The sequence below is a fragment of the Rhinoderma darwinii genome, chromosome 13, assembly GCF_050947455.1.
Source record: "Rhinoderma darwinii isolate aRhiDar2 chromosome 13, aRhiDar2.hap1, whole genome shotgun sequence".
Taxonomy (NCBI): Eukaryota; Metazoa; Chordata; class Amphibia; order Anura; family Rhinodermatidae; genus Rhinoderma; species Rhinoderma darwinii.
Window position 1 is genome coordinate 1,860,467 of NC_134699.1, and position 17,224 is coordinate 1,877,690.

The following is a 17,224-nucleotide window of genomic DNA, read 5'->3' on the forward strand; positions in this document are numbered from 1 at the left end:
CTACTATAATACTGCCTCCTATATACAAGAATATAACTACTATAATACTGCTCCCTATATACAAGAATATAACTACTATAATACTGCCCCTATATACAAGAATATAACTACTATAATACTGCCCCCTATATACAAGAATATAACTACTATAATACTGCCCCTATATACAAGAATATAACTACTATAATACTGCCCCCTATATACAAGAATATAACTACTATAATACTGCTCCCTATATACAGGAATATAACTACTATAATACTGCCCCTATATACTAGAATATAACTACTATAATACTGCCCCCTATATACAAGAATATAACTGCTATAATACTGATCCCTATATACAAGAATATAACTGCTATAATACTGCCCCCTATATACAAGAATATAACTACTATAATACTGCCCCTATATACAAGAATATAACTACTATAATACTGCCCCTATATACAAGAATATAACTACTATAATACTTCTCCCTATATACAAGAATATAACTACTATAATACTGCCCCTATATACTAGAATATAACTACTATAATACTGCCCCCTATATACAAGAATATAACTACTATAATACTGCCCCCTATATACAAGAATATAACTACTATAATACTGCTCCTATATACAAGACTATAACTACTATAATACTGCCCCTATATACAAGAATATAACTACTATAATACTGCCCCCTATATACAAGAATATAACTACTATAATACTGCCCCCTATATACAAGAATATAACTACTATAATACTGCCCCCTATATACAAGAATATAACTACTATAATACTGCTCCTATATACAAGACTATAACTACTATAATACTGCTCCTATATACAAGACTATAACTACTATAATACTGCTCCTATATACAAGAATATAACTACTATAATACTGCTCCTATATACAAGAATATAACTACTATAATACTGCTCCTATATACAAGAATATAACTACTATAATACTGCCCCCTATATACAAGAATATAACTACTATAATACTACTCCTATATACAAGAATATAACTACTATAATACTGCCCCTATATACAAGAATATAACTACTATAATACTGCCCCCTATATACAAGAATATAACTACTATAATACTGCCCCCTATATACAAGAATATAACTACTATAATACTGCCCCCTATATACAAGAATATAACTACTATAATACTGCTCCTATATACAAGACTATAACTACTATAATACTGCCCCCTATATACAAGAATATAACTACTATAATACTGCCCCTATATACAAGAATATAACTACTATAATACTGCTCCCTATATACAAGAATATATCTACTATAATACTGCTCCTATATACAAGAATATAACTACTATAATACTGCCCCCTATATACAAGAATATAACTACTATAATACTGCTCCCTATATACAAGAATATATCTACTATAATACTGCCCCCTATATACAAGAATATATCTACTATAATACTGCCCCCTATATACAAGAATATAACTACTATAATACTGCTCCTATATACAAGAATATAACTACTATAATACTGCCCCCTATATACAAGAATATAACTACTATAATACTGCTCCCTATTTACAAGAATATAACTACTATAATACTGCCCCTATATACAAGAATATAACTACTATAATACTGCTCCTATATACAAGAATATAACTACTATAATACTGCCCCCTATATACAAGAATATAACTACTATAATACTGCCACTATATACAAGAATATAACTACTATAATACTGCCCCCTATATACAAGAATATAACTACTATAATACTGCCCCCTATATACAAGAATATAACTACTATAATACTGCCCCCTATATACAAGAATATAACTACTATAATACTGCCCCCTATATACAAGAATATAACTACTATAATACTGCCCCCTATATACAAGAATATAACTACTATAATACTGCTCCTTTATACAAGAATATAACTACTATAATACTGCCCCCTATATACAAGAATATAACTACTATAATACTGCAATACTGCCCTCTATATACAAGAATATAACTACTATAATACTACTCCTATATACAAGAATATAACTACTATAATACTGCTCCTATATACAAGAATATAACTACTATAATACTGCCCCCTATATACAAGAATATAACTACTATAATACTGCCCTCTATATACAAGAATATAACTACTATAATACTGCCCCCTATATACAAGAATATAACTACTATAATACTGCCCCTATATACAAGAATATAACTACTATAATACTGCCCCCTCTATACAAGAATATAACTACTATAATACTACTCCTATATACAAGAATATAACTACTATAATACTGCTCCTATATACAGGAATATAACTACTATAATACTGCCACTATATACAAGAATATAACTACTATAATACTGCCCCCTATATACAAGAATATAACTACTATAATACTGCTCCTATATACAAGAATATAACTACTATAATACTGCCCCTATATAAGAATATAACTACTATAATACTGCCCCCTATATACAAGAATATAACTACTATAATACTGCTCCTATATACAAGAATATAACTACTATAATACTGCCCCCTATATACAAGAATATAACTACTATAATACTGCTCCTATATACAAGAATATAACTACCATAATACTGCCCCTATATACAAGAATATAACTACTATAATACTGCCCCCTATATACAAGAATATAACTACTATAATACTGCCCCTATATACAAGAATATAACGACTATAATACTGCCCCCTATATACAAGAATATAACTACTATAATACTGCCTCCTATATACAAGAATATAACTACTATAATACTGCCCCTATATACAAGAATATAACCACTATAATACTGCCCCTATATACAAGAATATAACTACTATAATACTGCTCCTATATACAAGAATATAACTACTATATTACTGCCCCCTATATACAAGAATATAACTACTATAATACTGCCCCCTATATACAAGAATATAACTACTATAATACTGCACCCTATATACAAGAATATAACTACTATAATACTGCTTCCTATATACAAGAATATAACTACTATAATACTGCCCCCTATATACAAGAATATAATTACTATAATACTGCTCCCTATATACAAGAATATAACTACTATAATACTGCCCCTATATACAAGAATATAACTACTATAATACTGCTCCTATATACAAGAATATAACTACTATAATACTGCTCCTATATACAAGAATATAACTACTATAATACTGCCCCTATATACAAGAATATAACTACTATAATACTGCCCCTATATACAAGAATATAACTACTATAATACTGCCACTATATACAAGAATATAATTACTATAATACTGCCCTATATACAAGAATATAACTACTATAATACTGCCCCTATATACAAGAATATAACGACTATAATACTGCCCCCTATATACAAGAATATAACTACTATAATACTGCCCCCTATATACAAGAATATAACTACTATAATACTGCACCCTATATACAAGAATATAACTACTATAATACTGCTTCCTATATACAAGAATATAACTACTATAATACTGCCCCCTATATACAAGAATATAATTACTATAATACTGCTCCTATATACAAGAATATAACTACTATAATACTGCCCCTATATACAAGAATATAACTACTATAATACTGCTCCTATATACAAGAATATAACTACTATAATACTGCTCCTATATACAAGAATATAACTACTATAATACTGCCCCCTATATACAAGAATATAACTACTATAATACTGCCCCTATATACAAGAATATAACGACTATAATACTGCCCCCTATATACAAGAATATAACTACTATAATACTGCTCCTATATACAAGACTATAACTACTATAATACTGCTCCTATATACAAGAATATAACTACTATAATACTGCCCCTATATACAAGAATATAACTACTATAATACTGCTCCTATATACAAGAATATAACTACTATAATACTGCCTCTATATACAAGAATATAACTACTATAATACTGCCCCCTATATACAAGAATATAACTACTATAATACTGCCCCCTATATACAAGAATATAACTACTATAATACTGCCCCCTATATACAAGAATATAACTACTATAATACTGCCCCTATATACAAGAATATAACGACTATAATACTGCCCCCCTAGGTATAAGATTATTTCTGCAGTATCTGATGATCTGTTATAAATTCTTCCTGCCATAATGAGCAGATTGTCCAGCGCTGGAATATTTGTGAGGATTTTCGCCATCGTTCTGTGACGTTTTCCGTTTTCTTTTGCAGGACATTCGGCATGAAGCCAGCGACTATCCGTGTAAAGTGGCTCGAAAGCTCGAGAACAAGACCCGCAACCGCTACAGAGACGTCAGTCCATGTAAGTGTCCGCACTGACTGCAGCACGTCGTCCTTCTATTGCAGAATTATTCAATTATTATTAAAGGGTGTTGTTTCGTTTAGGAATCTCCTATTATTCACCCTATTAGAGAATTCAGGGTAATTCCGCTGTTCAGGATCCTGCTCTCTCGGGCAGAGTGCAGAGCGCTCACATAGAGCGTCGCTGGAGGACCTGTCCTGTATTACACAGACAACACTTATGTCTATGGACGCTGTGTAATGCTGCATTTCCCCTGTGGTGGCGCTGCAGGAAAACTGAACATTTGTGTGGGTTGAGAGCCTGAGGTGCAGACACAAAGGTCGGAGCATTAGAAGTTGGCAGATGTCTGGTGTCTGCTCCTCGTTAGATGGACAGATAAGGGATGCGCATCACTACGTGGAGCCGACCCTTCACTGCAGACCTTTCTGCTGCTGTTTTCCATGAAGATTCTGCAACTTTCCATTATCTTTCTGTTCCTAACCATTGTCTAGATTTCTGCTGGCTGTCAGTGAATGGAAACCGTGATTATTTACATCAAACAGCTGAAAACTCTTCTGGTCAAGATGCTTCAACCAGCTGAGGGTTCGCTATCATTGTAATCAGTCTATACATGTGATCCCCGATCTATGGCACTGCAGCTTTATGAAACTACTACTCCCAGCATCCCGTGACAGTCGAAGACCATTGACCATGTGAGCTATACACATCAGCAGCACAAATCTCTCTCCTGTCCTGATAGTTTGTTACAATGTATCATAGTAGGTCAAATGTATCAGGCTGGAGTCCACGTTTACCTCACAGGATTGTATGCACTGGATACATTGTAACAAAATACAGGCAAAATACAGTGAGCAGGACTGGTCTTTGCAGGTCTCCAGCCTCTGGATTTAAAGGGGTCTTCCAGCCACTAAAAGTTGATGGCCTCTCCTCAGGAGAGCGGCGATTCACGGGTATTGCAGCCGACTTATGCCATTCACTTCAATGGAGGAACAGGCAGCAATACCTGACAATCGACTCTGAGCACGAAGAAGTGACGGGGAGGCAGCACTTGTACGAGCTCTGCACCCCCTTCAAAACAGCTGATGGTCGGGGCTCCCAAAAGTTGATCCCCGATCCATCAGCTATTGATGGCCTTTCCTGAGGATAGGTCTTAAACTTTTAGTGGCTGGTAAACCCCTTTAAACATTAAAGGTTTTCTATTCCTGACAGCAATCAGTGGTCTAGAAATTGGTGTGAAGTTGATCTCATGATGATTTGGCCCATCCAGCGGTAGCTAAATAAATATTTCTGTTTCGCTCAGGATCTGCTCAGCAGAATGATGTAGTGTGAACCTGTTGAGCAGAGCTGAAGCTCTACACCGCTGTCTCCCGCTCTGTTTCACTGGGGCATCACGGGCGCGTCATCTTCTATTCTGCACTATTCACCCCACACAGGGTTAATTCACACCCCATAATCTAACCCTCTGACCATAGCATGCAGCAGACCTGACATTGACATTAAACCTGTCCCGTCTTATGCAAAGCTTGTAATGTAGCTATTTCAAGATCTCTGCATCTGTCAATGAATGATAACATTATTTTTCTAATTGCACGGTCTGCAAACCTGCCCTTGTCCTGCTCACACAGCTGATGAGCTTGTTACATTATATCAGTGTAGCTAAAACACAGCAGTGCACACCTTCTCCTGTCCTGACTCCAGGCTGATCGCTCCTATCTGCACTGATACATTGTAACAAACCTTCAGCTGTGTGAGTAGGATGAGGTCAGGACGGGTTCTAGGTCTCTTAATGTAAACGGGAGTGCTTTCCTGCGCTGACAGGGCGGCACAGTGACATGTAAAGCCAATTGTTCTATGGAGAGGTAACTTTTGGTGACGGCGATGAGGAGTCTGCGCCGTCATGTCTCCCACAATGCTCTGCTGCAGCTGACAGGACATGCTGGGAGTTGTAGTTTGACAGCAGCCAGAGAGACGCAGGTTGCAGAGCACTGATCTACAATGAGTGTAACATTAGGGGGGTCACTAATTATTCTGCCCCTTTATCTAAAGCTGCGGGGGCAACCAGGGCCGGCGTCTCTAGGATATTGCCTCAGTCGCATGAGGGACGTGATGACATTTACCGGGGAAGATTTCTCTGGAAATCTTGTAAACCACATTCTGCAGATTTCCTGGCTTCAGTTATTTGCAGCGATGAAAATAATAAACAGATAAGACCGGAAACTTCCGCAAGTCCTGGCCACGTTCCTGCAGTGGAGGGGTTCTCCCTTACTTGTAATAGAGGTGTATCTGACAGGCGGTTTAGATACATTTTAGAGTCTGTATCTAAGCTTTCTGACTCCATTACTCAGCCTAATGTAATGTCTGGCCCTGTAGAATGCATCTCAGCAGTCAGTCAGATACATGTGCAGAGTTGGATACATTTCTCAGTGGATGTATCTCGGGTGTTGTGCGTTGCGTTTTGAGGCGCCGCTCGTCCTTCGCTGATGAGATTTGCAGCGATCGTCTGACTCTTGGGTTGATTTCTCTTGCAGTTGACCACAGCCGGATAAAGCTGCGCCGCGAGGACAATGATTATATTAACGCCAGTCTAATCAAGATGGAGGAGGCTCAGAGGAGCTATATATTGACTCAGGTGAGCGCTGGCCGCGGCAGATTTTACCTGCGTCTCCTCCCGGCGCGCGGTTTTTCACGTAAACGAAAACTTACCAGTGACCTCAACCGGGAGCGTCCACGCCACTGGTGGGCCGGACAGGTAATAGTTAAGGGGGCGGCTGCACGGGACCCTCAGCCATGGACGTGGGATCCCCACTCAGGATTGTTGTATACGTTACTGTCGCTCCCGGGTACAACGTTTTTTGAGGTCCCGTGGCCTCCTCCCCCACTCCCTTCCCTTGCAGGTCGCTGGTTGTGGTCCTGCACATCTTCAGCTCTGCTATGTTTGCTGCCTTCTTCTCTCGCTCAGTACAGTATTTTAACACCATCTTGTCGCTGTGCAGGGACCGTTACCCAACACCTGCGGACATTTCTGGGAGATGGTCTGGGAGCAGAAAAGCTGCGGGGTCGTCATGCTGAACAGAGTCATCGAGAAGGGATCCGTGAGTATCGCGCCTCGCCCCGGGTGCGGGTGACATTATTATATTGTTATTATGTGTGTCCCCCTAATAGCAGCTACAAAACAGAGGACCCTTCACGTCCATTCAATGCACTGACAGCCGGTGTAATAGTTCTCATCCCCAGTGGAGGTGCTGCAGGGGGATAGAACAATGGCTGATGGATTCCTCCACAGCTGATCACTGGGGGGTCAATGCAGCGAGACCTGTTCTTATTATTGAGGAATCCTTCTAACCAAAAGTGATTGCCCCAAACCAAGGACCCCTATAACCCTAGACCAAGGAGCTTCACTAAACCCAGTGTCGTCTGCGGGGGGCAGCTCAAGGGGTGAATCCTATAAGATGGGGGATGGGTCAGTGTTCCCGGGGTTGGGGGCAGCTCAGGGCCTGAATCCTATAAGATGGGGGATGGGTCCGTGTTCCCGTTGTCGGGGGCTGGGTGTGATGAGTATAAAGCAGCCTCAGGTCAATAGTTGGGAATCCCAGCTAATCTCAAGGAAAGAAGAAATGTAAATGTGACTCCACCCAGTAAGATGTCCGGCACGGGCTCCGCCTTCCCTCCAGTCTGTGGGACAACTAGTTGATCACCAATATGGCTCGCAATATGTCACCCGGCTTTCTCAGACTTCTGAATGGCAGATCTCCCTGACTATAGAAACACCTCACGGGGAGCACGGGGCTGATCTTCTTACCATATAGATTTGTGATTTGGGGGGGGGACGCAGCTTTACAGAAGGTCTGAGGACTTCTAATGTTTTTCCTTTCCCCGTAGATAAAGTGCGCGCAGTACTGGCCCAAGGACGACGACCCCATGATGTTTGAAGACACAAACCTGAAATTAACTCTTCTCTCCGAGGACGTCAAATCCTATTACACAATCCGGGTCCTGCAGCTGGAGAACCTCAGTGTAAGTGCGGAGGCGACGCTGAACCCCCACCCCTGCTCTGCAGCCGCCCCGCCCCCGCTCTCTGCAGCCGCCCCGCCCCTGCTCTCTGCAGCCGCCCCGCCCCCGCTCTCTGCAGCCGCCCCGCCCCCGCTCTCTGCAGCCGCCCCGCCCCCGCTCTCTGCAGCCGCCCCGCCCCCGCTCTCTGCAGCCGCCCCGCCCCCGCTCTCTGCAGCCGCCCCGCCCCCGCTCTCTGCAGCCGCCCCCGCTCTCTGCAGCCGCCCCCGCTCTCTGCAGCCGCCCCGCCCCCGCTCTCTGCAGCCGCCCGCCCCCGCTCTCTGCAGCCGCCCCGCCCCCGCTCTCTGCCCCACCCCCGCACTCTGCACTAATTCGATTTAGGTTTCCTGGACGTGATTGTTATGTAGATGTCAGTTCTATGGAAAATGGCCAAAAATTCTAATAATCCAAATATAGTCTCCAAATTTGACCCGTGCGCAGCGTGGACCCGGCTGACTCCTGCGGGACCGTTATCTGTGTGCCTCATCTTGAGTGGTCACTGGGTCCAGACTTTTCTAAAAAAAAACCTGTTTACATTCCCTCACAGGTGCACAGCTCGTTACAAGCTTTGATACACTGTAACAAGCTGTACACCTGTGTCAGCAAGCAGAGGTCTTGAATATCGGAAGGACTTGAACAACAAAGTATGTGATTGTTTTGCCCCTGCTCTGTTACTCCTCCTCCGCCGGCGCTGCCCTCACCCTCCGCACCTTTTGTTTTTCAGACACAGGAGACCAGGGAGATCCTGCACTTTCATTACACCACGTGGCCGGACTTCGGGGTCCCAGAGTCTCCAGCCTCGTTCCTCAACTTCTTGTTTAAGGTGCGGGAATCGGGATCTCTGAACCCTGAGCACGGGCCCATTGTGGTGCACTGCAGCGCTGGCATCGGACGCTCCGGCACCTTCTGTCTGGCGGACACCTGCTTATTGTTGGTGAGTGATTTGCAGGAGGAATAATGGAGGATTCTCTGTTCCGAGGAGCAAAAGAAATGAGACCGGGAACACGTCCGGAGATAAAAAAAACAGCAGTTCCGCCATGTTGTAATTGTGTTTTTTTAAATGTACCGATGATTGCGTCCGTAATTACCAAAGGGGTTAAACAGTGGAGGTTTTTTTTTCTCCTGGCCGTTAAGGCTCCTGTGCCCGCATGATCTTACGGTTTTCCCACCATAGGATGTTACGGCATGTCATAGCCTAGTGATTGGCGCGGGACGACCTCTGGGACCTGCACAGGTCTGGAGATTGAGATCGAGGTGATTGAGCTGTGAATCCACGATCAGGCCGGGTTCACACGTATCGTAAATACTGCGGGTTTTCCACAATGGATTTCCTTACAGAAAACCTGCAGAGTAATACAGCAGCAGAGCCGATGATCTGAACGAATCTCCTCCACATTCTGCGGAAAAAAAACGCCGAAAATTCTTTCATAAACTGACCTGCGGTGCGGTTTTTTATTTCGCAGCTTGTCCATTGCGTTTTTTTAAAAAATATATCTTTTTTATTATCAGTTTTCACATTTTCTTACAAACATTTCACGTAACCGTTACATCATGAGTGCGCAGCACGCTACTGTCATGGGATTAACTTTGAATTAAATTCAACATAACATATAAACACATGAACATGGCATAAGTGTCTATCTTCAGATGGACCGAAAACATGACTTCCCCCAACCCCGACACGACCTAGGTCATCAATGAGTTTCTACTCATCCTTTTTCCCCCAGCTGGTTCAGAGTTGCAACCCCCCTAAAGTGCCTGCCAAGAGCTGCGTGCAGTACCACTTTGTATGCTGGAAAGGCTTAACAATTTCCGCTATTTCGGCTGCTGTACATTGCGATTCTATGAATATTTGCCACTTATCAAATAGCTTCTTGGTTCCCGTTTCCTTCCGCCTTTCCACCTCCGCCCTCTCAAGAACTAATAACTGTTTCAGCCGCGACACAATCAGTTCTAACCCCGGCATGTCTGCCTCTAACCATTTACTCAGCAGGCATCTCAAGGCTACCAGTAGAATCGTGTGCACCAGCGCTGGAGGTGATCTCACTCCTCGAACACCCTCTTCCTCTGGCGGCCGCGCCTGATAGAATAGTAGCGCTTGAGGCGTCAGTGGGAGGTTCGCTTTCCAATGATCCTCAATATATTTTTGTACCATCCCCCAAAATCGTTTCGTATGTACACACCCCCACACTCCATGCCATAAATTCGTCAGAGGTGTATTGCATTTGGGGCAACACGTAATGCGGTCAGGGAAGGATTGTGAAGGCAGAATATTAAAGCCATATATAGCTGAATGCATCAACTTAAAATAGGTTTCCCTCCAGCTCTCATTTATCACACTCTTCCGTACCGTCTCCCAACCCCCCAGTATGATCTCTCCTATACCTGGATCCTGAGTCCACCGTTCCCAGCTTTTAAAACTAATCCTTGATTGCGGACGAACAAAACCATCTCTCAGTGCTCTATACATTCCTGAAATGGTCGCCCGCCCAGTTGTTGGACCCATGACCTCATCCAGAGTGTGCGAGGTCGCTTCCTTACTCACATCCCTGAGCCTGGAGGTGCAAAATGCTCGTACCTAAAGTATTTGTAAAAAATTGACCCTACCTTCTATGGGTCTGAGTTTAGTGGTAATTTCCTCCCCAGTTAACCACCTCCTTTCCTCTGTGCATAAGATCCCCTGCGTTGTCAATGCCTACCCTCCCCCATGAGGCAAATCCGTCCCCTTTGCCTACTCCCGGTAAAAATTCCGGGTGTCCGCTCAACGGCATATATTTCGATACCAGGTGAGGTAACCCAAACTGCTTGCGTACCACTTTCCAAGCTAGGACTGTATCTCTCAATACAATGGAGGTTTTGAGACGGCACGGAAGAGAAGCGATTCTACAATGTAACAAAGCTTTCAGGTTCCAGGGTGAGGCATACTCCCCTTCCAGATCTAAGTTGCATCTACTACATGACGAAAAAGACAAGCCACGTTATAACCCCTGACATTCGGAAAGTTCACACCTCCTTCTTGTTTACCCATCATGAGCTTGGTAAGTGCGATGCGAGGCCTTTTTCCTGCCCATATAAATTTAGTGAATGAGGCCGTCAGTTTAGAGACATCCACATGCTTCAATAAGAGAGGGATTGTTTGAAAGGGGTATAGCAATCTGGGGAAGCTAACCATCTTAATCAGATGGCATCTTCCCAGGAGGGACAACGTCAATTGGCCCCATCTAGTGAGTTCCGCTTGTATTTTTTTAATTAACGGGGGATAATTTAGGCCATACAGGGTGTCCGGCACCATCCCTATTCTGATACCCAGATAAGTAATGCAATGTTCAACTGGGGATATGTCCATTGCGTTTGTGTAATCGCTGCTTTTGTGTTGCGCATTTTCTCCATTGCATTTAATGTGGAGGTAAAAGCCGCAACAAATAGCAGATGTCGTGATTTTGAGGCAGAAATGCTGCGATACCGCTGCAAAAATCGCAACTCAGAAAAAAAACTAAATCTTATACTTACCCAGAATTCTGTGCCAATTCATCTAGACCAGCCTCCTGGGATGACGTTTCAGCCCATGTGACGGCTGCAGCCAATCACAGGCCAATCGCAGGCTGCAGCGATCACATGGGATGAAACGTCATCCCAGGAGGCCGGGCTGCAGGACGTCCGAGGGTAAGGCCCCATGCACACGACCTTAATTACGGGCCCATCGACTTCTGTTGGCCACGGGTACCTTCCCGTTTGCGTACGGGAAGGTGCCCGGGCCGTTGAAAAATAGAACGTGTCCTATTTCAGGCCGTAAATTCGGCAAGGGCAGGCCATAGAAGTCTATAGAGCTCCCGTAATTACGGGAGCGTTGCTAAGCGACGTCAGGGGATTTCAATTTTTGAATAAAGAGAAGCAGAGAAAATGGAGTCTGAGCGATCATGTGACATAATTTACAGCCGCCCCTTTTTCTACGTGTCCGTAAATACGGGTAGAATACGGGTTAAAAAACGTGTGACAATGGAACTGTATTTACGGGAGGGAAAAAATACGGTCGTGTGGATGAGGCCTAAGTATGTGTGGTTTTTTTCTGTGCAGTTTTTCATCCGGAACTCGCTGCAGGGCGTCAGGGCGAATACGCGGTGTACTTTTAGGCAGCGTATCGGCCCTATGTGAACATAATCTTAAAGAGGATCTGCCAGCAGTTTATTAATTCCCGATCTCCTGACTAATCTAATAGTCGCTGTGATGCTGATAACTACAATGTGAGATTTTTTCAAAAACGTTTATTATTTGCAAAGTTCTGAGCATTTTTCTAAATATAATAATGTGGCTCTCATAGCCGAATGGGAGGAGACTCTTTCTTTTCACTCTGGGCGGAGTCATGTTTTCAGTATGACGCTGTCCAATCATATACAGCTTCACCCCTGACCAATCATATACAGCTTCTCCCCTGACCAATCCTATACAGCTTCTCCCCTGTCCAATCAGCATACAGCTTCTCCCCTGTCCAATCAGCATACAGCTTCTCCCCTGTCCAATCAGCATACAGCTTCTCCCTCTTCCACAGCGTGATCTTATAGTATAAAGCTTCCATTCCCGACTGTGTATTCAACTGGTGATCCCTCCGGTTGTGTCACAGCGAGAACTGCGGATTAGAATCTCATCTTTCATATGACACCAGATCCGCTGCTCTAGGTGGTCCTCAGCCGGAGATCTGGCTGTTTTGTGTGATCCCCCTTCCTCCAGCCTCGGTCTCACACTGTGTGAAGCAGCTTCATCCTGATAGGTCAGAGGCTGTGAGGAGGCTCCACCTCCAGAGAATCGCTGCGGTCACCTCCCACTTGTCTAGTAAAGCCTCATTTTCATATTTATAAAAAAAAGCTCAGAACTTCTAAAATAATAAACTTTTTGGGACACAATTTTCGCCATCATTATCAGTGTGACGGCGCCGATCACATTATCCAGGAGGTCGGACATTACTAAACTAGTGACAGATCCGCTTTAAGGGTCATCGGTCAGTATGTGTTACCAGTCGCCGCGTCGTCTCATGATCCGACATATCAGGAGTGGAGAGATAAATAACATGGTGTTCCGTGGTTTCCATTCACTTCCTGTAAGGACTCGTCTGGCAGCGTTCGCCGTGCGCTGCCGACCACAAGACGTTATTTATTTTCTTCTTTTACTTGCAGATGGACAGGAGGAAAGATCCGTCTTCAGTGGATATTAAGCAGGTCTTACTGGAAATGAGAAAATGCAGAATGGGTCTCATCCAGACGGCGGATCAGCTGCGATTCTCATACCTGGCGGTGATCGAGGGGGCCAAGTTCATCATGGGGGACTCATCGGTGCAGGTCAGGGGTCACGAGAGCGGCGCTCCCCTCCGCATTATACCGCCTTGTGGGTTTAGGTTGTCATAAGATGTGAATCCTGAGGAGCGCGATAGGAATGTGCAGTCATATGACATTGGATGACTCTTCTGATTGGTTGTTTTGTGTTGGCTGATGAATGAGCCCCCAGTGGCTGCACAGTCTGCCGGGACCAACTTATTTAAAGAGGTAGAAGAATAGAGGCAAGGATCTGCGTATAAGTAATGTATGTACACAGTGACTCCACCAGCAGAATAGTGAGTGCAGCTCTGGAGTATAATACAGGATGTAACTCAGGATCAGTACAGGATAAGTAATGTAATGTATGTACACAGTGACTCCACCAGCAGAATAGTGAGCGCAGCTCTGGAGTATAATACAGGATGTAACTCAGGATCAGTACAGGATAAGTAATGTATGTACACAGTGACTCCACCAGCAGAATAGTGAGTGCAGCTCTGGAGTATAATACAGGATGTAACTCAGGATCCGTACAGGATAAGTAATGTAATGTATGTACACAGTGACTCTACCAGCAGAATAGTGAGTGCAGCTCTGGAATATACTACAGGATGTAACTCCGGATCAGTGCAGAATAAGTAATGTAATGTATGTACACAGTGACTCCACCAGCAGAATAGTGAGTACAGCTCTGGAGTATAATACAGGATGTAACTCAGGATCCGTACAGGATATGTAATGTAATGTATGTACACAGTGACTCCACCAGCAGAATAGTGAGTGCAGCTCTGGAGATTGAGCATTTAGCAGAGCTTTATTGATGACTTCTTCTATTTCTGCTGCAGGAACAATGGAAAGAATTGTCTAATGAAGACATGGACCCTCCTCCAGAGCACACCCCGCCTCCACCCAGACCCCCAAAACGTACATCTGAGACTTTGAATGGGCGCATGCATGACCAGCCGGAGTTCTTCTCTCAGCAGGTGGTGGAAGAAGTTATAAGAAGAGCGGTCAGTGTGGTGGAGGAGAGCATTCCTGATGGCAAAGTTCACCTGACTGCTCAGCCTCCTGTAGACAGGTAGGAGATCCCAGGATCTGATCACCAGGATCAGTAATGGATAAGTAATTTTATGTATGTGCACATTGGCTCTACCAGCAGAATAGTGAGTGCAGCTCTGGAGTATAATACAGGATGTAACTCAGGATAAGTAATGTATGTGCACAGTGACTCCTCCAGCAGAATAGTGAGTGCAACTCTGGTGCATAATACAGGATATAACTCAGGATCAGTTCAGGATACGTAATGTAATGTATGTACACAGTGACTCCACCAGCAGAATAGTGAGTGCAGCTCTGGAGTATAATACAGGATATAACTCAGGACCAGTACAGGATAAGTAATGTAATGTATGTACACAGTGACTCCTCCAGCAGAATAGTGAGTGCAGCTCTGGAGTATAATACAGGATGTAACTCAGGATCAGTACAGGATAAGTAATGTAATGTATGTACACAGTGACTCCACCAGCAGAATAGTGAGTGCAGCTCTGGAGTATAATACAGGATGTAACTCAGGATCAGTACAGGATAAGTAATGTAATGTGTGTACACAGTGACTCCACCAGCAGAATAGTGAGTGCAGCTCTGGAGAATAATACAGCATATAACTCAGGATCAGTACAGGATAAGTAATGTAATGTATGTACACAGTGACTCCACCAGCAGAATAGTGAGTGCAGCTCTGGAGTATAATACAGGATGTAAGCTCGGATTAGTACAGGATGAGTAAAGCAGAGGATTTATAAAGTTACTTTTATGGAGATTTAACTGTTGCAAATTTTTGCTGAGAAATGCAGTTTTTGAGGGTCCTTCTGCTAAATGACCCCCATTAATCTGTTTACTTTTCTGCCTCTTTCTTGCAGCATTTGTCCTGACACTGAGGTGAGAAGGAGAAACGTCCCCGACCAGATCCCTCCCTCATCCGACCCTGAAGAGACGACCAAACCGGACAACTCTGACGACCGTAACGACAGCCAGGAATGGAAATCGTGGGCGCTAAACGTATGTGTGTTCACAGTGCTGACCGTGGGGGCGATCCTCTGCTACAGGGTCTGGTACCATTAACGAACACTCTGCCCAGTCTACATCCGACTTCATCACCAGGAGCAAGTGAGACGTATTTGGAACCAAATGAGGAGAAGGAGCTGAGCGAAGCTTTTACAGTTGCAGTCTCAATGCACTAACGGTGTCTCCGAGCCCTGACACCCCGCGGAGAGATTCCTCACTTCTCAGGGCATTTCTACATCTATTCAGGAGTAAACACAGATAATGCCAAATATATCTCTATATAAATATTATATTTTTTTTCTTTTTGGAATAAAATCGTGATGACAACACATTGTTGTTTCTTTTTGGCCAGGTTTTTTTTTTTTTTCTCCTCGTCTGTTTTTAAGAGGATGCGAGAGTCGATGCCTTTTATTTCCTTCTGTTCCATTTTACCTGAATCGCAAGCGGTTTGTATAAAGCTTGTCCCTTTTTTTTTTTGTCTCGCAACCACATGGTTCCTTTTTATTGGACAACCAAGAAGCCGCCCCCCTCCCCCATAACCTGGAATAAAAGAAAAAAAAAATAAACACATCAGAGGAATGTATTTTTTATTTTCTCTCTGGGGGGGGGGGCGTCATTTGTATTAATATAAGTTTTGACTATCGGGGGGTGAAGTTGAGACATTGTATAGATTATTTTCCCTCTTTTTGGTATTGGAATCTTGTGGGCTGAGCCTGGCACGTGTCCTCCGTGTATCTGTTACAGAAGCTTCATCGTCATTTCCATGTTTTGTAGCTTTGTTATTTTTTGTTTTCGCTCAGGGTAGGCCAAAATTTTTTTTTACCATTTTGTCTTACACGTTGGACTTGGGTTGGTCGTGCTCTCCTGTAGTCCTGACTGATACTTTCCTCTTACAATACGATAGATCCACCAGCATTTCAACCGTATGGTGCCTCAGAACTGGAGTGCTAGTCCATCCCTTTACCCTACGTGTTTTACCGGCCGCTGATAAACAATGTCCCTCCGCCAGCAGAGCCGTCGTTTGGGTCATGACTGTTCTTCGATCTCACCATCGGTGCTCGGGGAGTAATAAACCACTTTGTTGGGGCTGAGCCGGGGTGCGTTGGGCTTCACGTATCACCGCAGTGTCGGAAGGTCTGTCGGTCTACTCTATGACTGTTGTGTCTGTTTTTTATTTTTTATAAGCTTTTTTTTTTTTTTTCTTGCCCTTTGCATTTATACACCGTATATTGTGTTGGGTTGTGTAACCAACACCGTTTGGAAGGGGAGGAGTTGGGGGATGGGGGTCAATGTTTAGTGATCTTTTACAATACTGTTTAAACCTGACGCAATACAGAAATGCACTTGTGACACTTGAATGTGTTATGGATTTATGTGCTGATTCAATAAAGTTGTA

The 17,224-nt window shown here is 43.2% G+C and overlaps 1 protein-coding gene across 1 annotated transcript; it reads left to right on the top strand.

Moving 5' to 3' along the window:
• Positions 1-4,281: 4,281 nt before the first annotated feature.
• On the top strand, positions 4,282-16,394 carry PTPN1 (protein tyrosine phosphatase non-receptor type 1). The gene is made up of 8 exons (XM_075846808.1): positions 4,282-4,408; positions 6,937-7,037; positions 7,402-7,500; positions 8,288-8,422; positions 9,180-9,389; positions 13,624-13,785; positions 14,607-14,839; positions 15,684-16,394. The coding sequence occupies exons 2-8, from the start codon at positions 7,002-7,004 to the stop codon at positions 15,883-15,885; spliced, it is 1,077 nt and encodes a 358-aa protein (XP_075702923.1). The 5' UTR covers positions 4,282-4,408; positions 6,937-7,001; the 3' UTR covers positions 15,886-16,394.
• Positions 16,395-17,224: the final 830 nt, after the last annotated feature.

Bases quoted from the DNA above. Each gene is read 5' to 3' on its own strand.
- PTPN1 (XM_075846808.1), top strand. From the start codon at position 7,002: ATGGAGGAGGCTCAGAGGAGCTATATATTGACTCAG. The intron at 9,390-13,623 runs GTGAGTGATTTG...TTTTACTTGCAG, and splicing joins CGGACACCTGCTTATTGTTG to ATGGACAGGAGGAAAGATCC. The intron at 13,786-14,606 runs GTCAGGGGTCAC...TTTCTGCTGCAG, and splicing joins TGGGGGACTCATCGGTGCAG to GAACAATGGAAAGAATTGTC.